Source organism: Eublepharis macularius, chromosome 16, assembly GCF_028583425.1.
Source record: "Eublepharis macularius isolate TG4126 chromosome 16, MPM_Emac_v1.0, whole genome shotgun sequence".
NCBI classification, from domain to species: domain Eukaryota; kingdom Metazoa; phylum Chordata; class Lepidosauria; order Squamata; family Eublepharidae; genus Eublepharis; species Eublepharis macularius.
In genome coordinates, this window is record NC_072805.1 from 7,790,608 (window position 1) to 7,801,084 (window position 10,477).

Here is a 10,477-nt window from a genome sequence, read left to right on the forward strand (position 1 = left end):
CCCTTCACCTGGCTGGGATTAGACGCGGAGTGGGTGGCAATGCTTGCCTCCCCTTCACCCGGCTGGTATCAGGCATGGAGCAGGAGGCCATGCCCGCACACTTCACTTGGCTGGGATCAGTAACTGAGCAGTTGACAATGCCTGCCCCCTTCACCTGGTCAGGATCAGGAGTGGAGGAGGTAGCAATGCCCACCCCCCTTCACCCAGCTGGGATCAGGAGCGGAGCAGGTGGCAATGTCTGCTCCCCATCTTCACCTGGCCAGGATTGGTCATGGAGGAGGAGGCAATGCCCGTCCCCCTTCACCTGCCAGAATCAGGCATGGAGCAGGTTGCAATGCCTGCCCCCACTTCTCCTGGCTAGGATCAGGCATTGAGCAAGCAGCAATGCCTACCCCCCCTTCAGTCAGCTGGGATCAGGAGCAGAGCAGGGTGCAATGCCAGCCCCCCCCCCCCTTCTCCCAGCTCTGATCAGGAGCAAAGCAGGTGGCAATGTCTGCCCCCCTTCGCCTGGCCAGGATCAGGAGCGGAGTAGGTGGCAATGTCTGCTCTCTGCCTTCATCTGGCTGAGATTAGTCACTGAGGTGGAGGCAATGCCCACCTGCCCAACCTCTCCTTTCTAGAGCCTGTTGTGTTTTTTCCCACAACGGGCTTTGTTACTAGTCCTTCACAAATCTTCAGCGTGAATTCCTTGTATGCCTGAAACAGAATGATGTGTAATGAAAGAGGACAGAGGTTTGAATGGATAAGTAAGGTGGTACGTTTAAGAGAAAAATTAAATGATACTGGTGCAAGGTTCTATTCTGATAAAATTATGTTAAGAGCATCTGTTCAAAATGTTCATAAAGGAGATCTTGTAGAGGTATCGGAAATTGTAGTGAGTGCCAAAAGTGACTTACCTCATTCTCCTCTCCTTCATTTTATCCTCACAACAACCTCTGTGAAGGAGGTTAAGTTGTTGTGACCAGCCCATAGTCATCCAGAAAGTTTCTACAACAGAGGATCTCTCTAGATGTGCAGATTTTTAAAGAATTGGGTCTGGTTTCCCCAGATCCACCTTGGGCTCTTGTAACTGATGTGTGGCTGTGGGGAATAAATGGGAGCTCAAATGGCCTCAGAACGCCACTGTGAGGGGAGGAAGGGCTCCCTGTCTCCTCCCTCAAGTCATTTCCCAAAAGTGTGTTTGTGTGTGTGTGGGGGGGGGGTCACTGTTTCTTCTGCTCCATGTGGAGTATTCTGTGCATGTGGAACAGTAAAAACAGGGAAATATCTCCCCCCCCCCTTTATGGTATTTAGACATGGAGAAACCCAGACCCAACTCTTTAAATCCTCCACATCTAGAGGGACCCATAGTGGGGATTTGAAACACGGTCTCCCAGATTCTAGTCTGACACTCTAACTATTACAACATCATCATCTTCATCAGTAGTAGTGGTGGTGGTGGTAGTGGTGGTACATACATCTAGTTTGGAGGGGCTGCTCAGACCCCAGCATTGCAAAATTTGAGACTGTGGTGCATGGGTTCATGCTTCTTTCCCAACTTGAAATGGCTCCAGGGAAATGTTATTTGCCCAATAGATAAATACTGATGGGCTACATATCGGGCTTCCAGGTCTCCCACTGTAGCAGGAAACCTCCTAGCAGCAGTGTCTGATCCCTGCTGCTGTTCAGTAGAGCAATGGGAACAAAATGCTCTGAAAATTGCTGTTGGAGTGATAGCATGATATTCTCGATGAATCGGGAATGGGCCTAATTGCATGGTAGCAACACTCTAGGATTCGTCAGAAACTCAATGGTTTTATCATAGAGCAATGATGTCACTCCATTACTCCAGTGGCACTTCCCTCCTCCCAATCTGGCCCTCCCAATCTAGCTACATGTAAGTTTCCCAAATGAGGCAAACACTGCCCCTAGGGACCATTTTGGGTTGGGAAAATGACATGGAGAAAGTGTCTTAAGACCCCCTCTTACCATGCACAGGTGGTCCTGATCTAGAGCCCCCATAACCTGCAGCACAGAACGTACAGTGCATGTCTGACTGAGTACTTATGATGAACCCAGGGAGGGCATAAGAAAAAGGTAATGGATGATCAGGCCCTGTACCGTTGCTTATTTTAGGCAACTGAGGGCTGAAACAGATTTGATGGAGATCAGTGGCCTCTGTGCAGCAGAAAGTTAGCTAAGTGTGCCTGCCTGCAGCTGCACCTTTGATCAGGGCCACACAGGAAGGAGAGAGGGAACGTAACCCTTTCATCCCTGCTTGGTTTACCCAAACAAAGCAGGGTTTCCAAAGCTCGTATGAGTGGGATTTAAAGAAAAGAAAGACCCGTCCATTTGAAACCTGTATTTGTCATGTCTGTTCTGGTTGTGAGGTAGCAAAGTCTAATATGAAGGGGGATGGATAGAAGGAGGGAGGAAATGAAACATTTTATATCCTTCACAAATAATTAAGTATCCCTCAAATGGACAGCCCTTCTCTTGGTCCAGCACCCGCCCAGCTTTCAGTGCGGAGGGCTGTGCAGACCCCAGCAGTGTAAGAGTGGGTGGGAGACGGTGTGATGCCGAGTGATGAAAGACGCTATGGCAGTGGGAAATTGGTTGGATCCCTTACTTAAATGCAAGTTTCCAGAGGTCTTGGGCCAGGATCACTCCCCCGGCTTGGCCCCAACCGCATCCTGGCTTTGTTCCCTTGGCAGAGAGAAGCTGTCAGCCTGCTTGGTGTAAAGCTCATAGTAGAGCTTGGCTCCCGAGGCCAGAGGCAGGAAGCACAGCGGAGGAGTGGGGCTGAAACGCAGCTGTGCTCTGGCAGCCCTCACTGGAGAGGTGCTGGATTGGGGTTCCTTGCCAACTGGCACCCGCAGCTTAGGCTCTGCCTGGAGCTATGCAGGGCAAAGAGATAAGTTCTGAACCACCTTCACCCATAACACTGTACGTGGAATTTGTCTGCTACTACTCTTTGAAGAAGAGGGAATTAACTCTTAAGTCTCAAACGCTGGGCCTGAGGTGTGTATGATGGTGGTCAGGGTGGACTTACAGGGAGATTTCCCGGCAGACTGCTGCCCTGAATGGCTTTTGGAGGCAAGGAGTGAGCAGAGCCCAACTCCCAGAGGCAGCCTGGCAACAGCTGCTAGCACCACTAGAGTTCTGCTTGGCCAGTTTGGTGTAGTGGTTAAGAGCAGCAGGACTCTAATCTGGAGAGCCAGGTTTGATTCCCCACTCCTCCACTTGAAGCCAGCTGGGTGACCTTGGCTCAGTCACAGCTTCTCAGAGCTCTCTCAGCCCCACCCACCTCACAGGGTGATTGTTGTGGGGATAATAATAATGATACACTTTGTAAACAGCTCTGAGTGGGCATTAAGTTGTCCTGGCGGTATATAATTTGAATGCTGTTGTTATTTTGGTAGTTGTTGTTTTTGTTGTTGTTCCTGGGGCCATTTTCATGCTCTTGCTTGGGGAGGGGAGGGGAAGCTGACATTAAAATTGGCAAAGTCCTTTCTGTTGCAAATCTTGCGATTGCATTTATTGTTACTTTCTTGGTTTAAGTAGTAAGCTGAAATGCTAATACAGAGCATGGAAGCAGGGAATCCCCCGCCCAGAAGTCAAGGGCAACCCAGTGTTTCTCAGCATCTGACGCCTTCCTCCACCTGCAATACGAGGATCATAATATGGGTCTGTCTTCCAGGCTGTCATGTGGATTACAGAGATAGTGCTGGATATAGTGCACTTTGAATACTTGGAAGTCTTCTAAGCATTTATATATGTATATATTAACAAGGTTAAATACAGGAGTCTCTTCCTTCTCTCTTGGACTTTCTTCTGGAGGCATGGGGTGTATTCCTAATGTATTGATTCAACTGATTTCAGTGGGGCCTCCCTTAGCTTGTCTTTCTGCCAAATGGAGAATTGAATTCTTTTTTCCTCCCCTTTAGACTCAAAGCCAACACTATGTATACCTTCAACCAAGGTATTGAGATCTTGCTTGTTGTTCACCACATTTGAATCAGTTCCTGCTGATGGCTCCAAGTGTTCAACGATATGAATTTGCTGAGTCTAGTCAATTCCTTTCAACAGTTAAGAGGTTTGAACACTTTGTCGAATCCCATCCATTTGGGGGATATACATAAATCAATCAAGGAGCAATCAACTGCAAGTTGAGGAAACTATTAGGTGAATAAAATCAATAGAAAGGGATTTCCAAATGTTCCTAAAATATTATGCACAGGTAAGTTATGTTCCTGTACAGGAACTGCATGCACAGTTCAAGTTTGCAAACAGCTTATTTCTTGTTTCTCCCCTCAAAGGGTTACATACACAGAAGCACAACACTTTAGCCACTGTGGAAGCAAACTTACTGTTATTGATGCACGTCTCCTCCCACAGATCAAGCATGGGGGGCACTCTGCTTTTCCAGTTTGTAGCAGAAAAATAGCAAAGTTATCTAGTGGGTACAGAAAAAGTGTGCTCATGTGTGCATGCTAAGGAACAAATATCCACACGGAACCCAGTTTTTTAAGCTTTAGCAAATAAATATGAGTCCTTTATTTAAGGTAGTCCTCTTAGGATAGAAAGAGGTAGAGATGGCATTTCTGACTATCTCAGCTAGGATGCGGAGAGATGCAGAGAGAATGTCCTGCATTCGTGGCTGCTAGATGAAGCGAGCAAGGAGAGGGTAAGTGAAAACAGAACAAAGGAAATCCCTAAGAATACCAAGCTGCACTTCAAAGGGATAGCTCCATGTGAAAAGGGTCAGCGTAAAGTCCTTCACTTTCTACAGAAACCAGTTTTATACAGTGCAGAAGAGTAGGCCCTTCTGTCAGTCATGAAGCTACCTCCTCCCCTTTCTCAGAACACTTTTTGAAGAATAAAATACTTGTGTTAAAAATCGTTTTTAAAAAGTGAACAAACATGCTTGTATGAAAAGGCAGCCTGCCTGAACCACAGAGGAGGGGCAAAGGAGAAGAGGAAAACAAGGCGGGGGGGGGGTGCATTTGTGTCCTTTGAGGTTCCTTATTACTAACAGCGAGTGGAATTCTGGGGAGAAAAGAGTCAAATGGGGCCCCTGGAATTTTATATGAGCAGGCATAACTCTCTTTGAGGCCTCTTGAACTTCCATTTCTCGGTATTCCTCTGTGCTCAAAAGATGCAAAATAAAATATTTCTTCATCTGCATATACATGATCTTTGGTCCTTTTATAGGCAAGGAATCCATATTTCTCCATCATGTTTTCTTTTTAAAAATTTCTAATTTGGATTGTTTCTTTTACAGCTGTTTGACAACTGTCGTACACCTATTTTTTTAATATTACTGCATTTTTTCTTATCAATTGTAAAGTTTTCTTATATGCACATTGTGCCAGATGTTGCATTACGAATGATTATTCTTTCAGTGGCAGGGCGGGGGGAGGGGGGGACACGTATGTGTGTTAATCATGCTTAACAGAGCGAGATCACTGCAGGCTGTTTAGTTCCTAGGAGGAAGGGTGTGTTACAGAGGAAATGGTTGCAGCAGCACACCCAAACAGCCCCTCTTTTTATCCTTAGTTTTGGGGTGGGGCTGGATTCCATGATGGATAAGGTCTGGCATGTAACATTTCACTTGCTACACTCAGCAGGACTGCAGGGTAAGAGGTGGGGGCTTTTTGTATTTGCACAATTTCAACTCTTCTTTTTTCTTACCTGAAATTTGTTGCGTGCATGTTGTGTGCATTGACACCTGTTTTCAGTGACAAACATATTTACATGTCTTTGTTTATTTAGTGACATGATGTTACTTACCTATTAAAATGTTTCTACCCCAAATTTCCCACCATCCATGGAGACTCAAGGCAGCTTATAAGCCAGGTGTGAATTCTTTCATCCCTGTTTTTGGCTATATACTTCTGGAGGTATTTTCCCATTCTATCTTTGGAAACCTTTTTCTTCCTGAAGGTTTGAGTGCTTTCTAGAATGTCTACACCTCACCTCTCAGCTGTTTTGTCTAGCAACATTCTTGTCAACTGTTTACACCTGCCTCACCCACCCCAACTGTCCAATAATTATTTTTATGAGACTAGACAGGTGTTGGTAGATGCACATTCAACTCACCAGATATCTGTCTTTGCTTGACATCAGGTGATCCACAACACCTCCAAACAGATTTTATCTTGCAATAAATGGTGGCAGATTTACAGCCATCAGTTCTTTTCAAGCTGCCTCAACCCCCTGGTCGAAGCCCACCTCCACCTGCTTCCTCCAGGGTCTGGAAGGAGCCAGCTACTTCCATGTTCCTGTTTCTTAACCTTTCTGTATCATTTTAAAACTTTTTGATAGGAGTCACTTGGATGGCTTTTTAACTCTGGCTGGATAGTTTCTCGGTTTTTTGAAACCCAATTACCCTTGGGACCTAAGGCTTGGCGCTTTCGCCACAGGATTGTGGACTCAGTTATGAGACTAATCATAATTTCTGTGAAAACATACCTAAGAGAGAGGGAGAGGGATTCACAGTCAGAAAAGAATTTCGCACCTTTTGCAAATGCCACTCTGCTGCAGGTAAAGAATTTAACAGCTTATGTGAAGACAGTCGAGAGACAATAATAATTTGACTGGCATGTTTTGGCACCAAAAGGTCTATTTAAGCTTGCTTACAAGATGGACTTTTTTTCTCCCCCCCCCCATTTTTTTTAAAAAGAGTAACTTCTAGGCAGTGTCTGGTATTTTTGTGTGTTCATTCTTGCAAAGATTAATATGCATTTAGACAGGGCAGGGTTAGAAGAAGCCTGCTGAAACAGGTATGGCTATGATCTTTGTTCTTTGGGTAATACCTCTAATAGCATTTGGATAAAATGAGTAATTGTTGCGGCTCTTCGGCAGAATTCCCTGAAATGTCAGGGGCCGTTTCCACATGGCTCCCCACTGCTCGTAACAACCCGGAATATCGTGAAAAAACCACGGAAGATCACATTTTCTCGCGAAAGAAAACGAGATCTTCTGTGGTTTTTTTTGCGATATTCCGGGTTGTTACGAGCAGCGGGGAGCTGTGTGGAAACGGCCAGGGTCATCCTCGCAGATCCCTTGTTCCCTAGTCTCCATTTGATACTCTTCTGTATGTCTTGAATGAGGATTAATTTCAGGCTAAATTTTTATAATTACTTAATATATTGCAAGACTATTTGCTAAGGATTTGACTAGTTCTTTAAAAAAATATCTTTAAGCACAACTGAGCCACCATTGTGAGTGGGAGCAGAGGTTTTTTTTTTTTTTAAACATACAAATGTTTTTAATGAAACAAACATGTTATTCCATGTGTGTTATTAGTAATAGGAGTGTGGGGATATGCAGAGCTAGTCAAACAAAAGTTCCTCAGCAAGCAATCTGTTGTGAGCTAGTGTCTCTCATATGACATGAAAAGATAAAAGAAACCCTATTCAGTTGCAAGTTTGGTACTCCAACACCACATACTGGAAGAAAGCAGGTACACGTGATCCTTTCCGTTATGTACATTTCCTATTTTGTGTGAATAGGGTAGACATGCATATTTTCCATCTTTAGTACATGAGACTAGAAACCCACTAACCCAGCTTTAAAAAAAAATGCATTCACACTTATCAAAGCTGGAGAATAAACAGGTTGCCCTATTCATACAAAAAGGACAAATGTATGTGTGTGTATCTGGAGGATTACATGCAGCATGCTCTTCCAGTATGTGATGTCCAGGTGCCAAAAGGATAGTGACTGAACAGAGTTAGGATTAAAGGACAACCCTATGAAGAGCTTCTTCAGTCTGTTCAATTATTCCAGTGAAATCAGTGGGCTTAGAGCCTCGCTACAAGTGACATTTTACACGTGAAGGACACTTGATTATTTTCACAAGTCTTTCTGGGAACTGAAGTCCCTCTCCCCCACCCCTTTTCCTTCTATTCCTTCCCCTCTCTGTTAGAATGGCTGCCTGAAGAGACAGAGAAAGCCTAAGGCAACAGCATCGTCTTGCTGGGGGGTGGGGGATGCTCTGGAGAAAGCTGACATGTCGGTGAAGTCCTAGTGTCCTTCCCCTCTCTGTTAGAACTGTTAGAATTGCTGCCTGAAAAGCAGCTTTTGCAAATCGTTCCTCCAGTCACAAGCCTGCTCTCAATGATCTTTGGGGGCGGGCAGCTGCAACTTTCTCAGCTTTCTCCAGAGCATTCCCCCCTCCCTCCCCGAGCAAGACGATTTGCAAAAGCTGCTGTTGCCGTAGGCTTTCTCTGTCTCTTCAGGCAGCCATTCTAACAGAGAGGGGAAGGAACAGAAGGAAAAGGGGTGGGGGAGAGGGACTTCAGTTCCCAGAAAGACTTGCGAAAATGATCAAGTGCCATTCGCGTGTATAATGTCACTTGTAGCGAGGCTCTGAGATAGGAGAACCCCTGCATAGGATTGCAGTGGAAGAAACTAGAACATGAATTAGGAAGTCCATAGATGGAATTTCCTATCTCCAATGTGCAGAGAAGCCTTCTTTTAAAACTTTTAGCAGGGTGAATTCACTCCCCACATACAGTCAGAAAAATAGAATGGAAATAAAAGTTTTTCAAGAGAATTATTTTTTGAGTTTTTAAAAAATGTCTAAGAGACAAGCTTTACTGCAAAAATTAACTGGAGATAATTTTGGTTCATGGCTTTTTAGACTGCAGGAAGAGAAAGTATATTATAGATTAAATGATCTAAAACTGCTTGGTTAAGAGGATGACTCAGATGTGGAAAAATGGTTGGAATATGGTGTGAAAGCCAAAAACTTCACTGCCATCACATTGGCAAATTTCCGGCTGGTGTATATTAATTCAAAGAAAACACCAAAAGAAATGATAGAATCTCTGAGGCCAATTAATTGGAGGCCAATTCCACACATTATCTTCCTCAAGCTGCTGTTAGGAAACATTTCCCCCCTCCTTCCCCACAGTAGCATGGTGCAGTCAGTCATCTTCCAGGATTTTGGTGGCTGTCTCAAACCTAGGGTTGCCAACTCTGGGTTGGAAAATTCCTGGAGATTTGGTGGTAGAGTCTGGGGGGGAGCAGGATTTGTGGAAGGGAGGGAGCTCAGTGGGATACAATGTCATAAGGTTCAGCCTCAAAAGAGCCATTTTCTTCAAGGAAACAGATCTCCAGATTGTCTGGAGATCAGTTGTGATTCCAGGAGATCTGTAGGCCACACCTAGAGGTTTGCAACCCATGCTTTGCTTCAAAGTTTTGGGAAGGATCACAATAAAGCATGGATATCTGCTGTGTGGGTGTAAAAATTCAGATTTTCCTGCCCAAATGGCAGCCATTTTCTCTCCATTGCCACCTGGGGGCTTTTTTATTTTTATACTCTTGTCACAATAGGTGAGCCAGGTTATCTGAATTACCAGCTTTCACATTTAAAAAGTAAATATCTACCCCCTTCCCTTGGTGGAGATATAAAGGGACAGGCATATCTTCTCAATGGAAGGAACTAGAGACTTCCTTTTTTAAAAAAAAAAGCTGGAAATGCATAAAATCTGTTACACTTTTGTATATACACACACTTTATTTTCAAGTTCCTTATTTTTTTAACATCTAGATGCTAGAAAATGCACAGACACATATGGAAATGAACAATAAGGTTACATTCTTGCAAGCAATCAAATATACAGATCATTGCTTGGGCTGCAAAGGGAAATTCACTTGCAGCAGCTGCACTTCGTAGCAGGCTGCCCTTTGCAGATGCAGCCCTGAGCACATTCAATGCAGCCGACTGGGCAACAGGAACAGCAACTTTTCCTGCCTGATTTGCACTTGTAATTTTTGCACTGACAGTTGTTGCCACAGCTGCAGACACCTCTGCTCATGCAGGGACAGTCTTGCGCATCCATCCTTGGCTCGGCTCAGCCCATTCAGCAGCTACTCAGAGATCAAACATGCAGGTGACAATTGCACCAAAACCTGTTACACTTATTGTTATAATGGTATACTGGTATAACTATTTTCTAGTGTTATTTTTTTTAAATGCCAGGCCTCCAGTGGCCCAGGAAAGGAGTGGTAGCTGCTGCTGAGGAACTGGAGAAGAGAAACTTCAGGGAAACAAGCCCCATCACCACGGCACTTTATCAGTGGCTGCACCAGCAACAGGGGAAACCATACAGGCACAGCGCCATGTAGAAGCCACCATGATTTGCCTTGAGTCTATTTGAGAAAGGTGGACTGTGCATGCTGCAAAACAAACAAACAAACAAAATCCTGAAGAGCCATTTCCTGCCTCCCTCAGGATTTGCTGCCTAACCACCCTTAGAGCTAAACTACAAGAGATGAATTACACGAGGACGCACACGTGAAGGGAGCTGCGATGTTAGCTGGGAAGCTGAGGGCCAAGCTAGAAGTGATGCCTTACACAGGTTGGACACGTGTCAGCTTCCCTCAAGTTTTGATGGGAAGTGCAGGCGTCCTGGTTTTACAGCTTGGCTCTCCATTACAGCTGCAAGACCAGGATGCCTACATTTCCCATCAAACCTTGAGGGAA

At 44.9% G+C, this 10,477-nt stretch overlaps 1 protein-coding gene across 1 annotated transcript; it reads right to left on the reverse strand.

Moving 5' to 3' along the window:
- Nucleotides 1-9,641: 9,641 nt before the first annotated feature.
- Nucleotides 9,642-9,833, reverse strand: LOC129344240 (metallothionein-1-like). The gene has a single exon (XM_055000799.1). It carries the CDS (start codon nt 9,831-9,833, stop codon nt 9,642-9,644), a length of 192 nt encoding a protein of 63 aa, XP_054856774.1.
- Between the last annotated feature and the right edge of the window lie 644 nt (nt 9,834-10,477).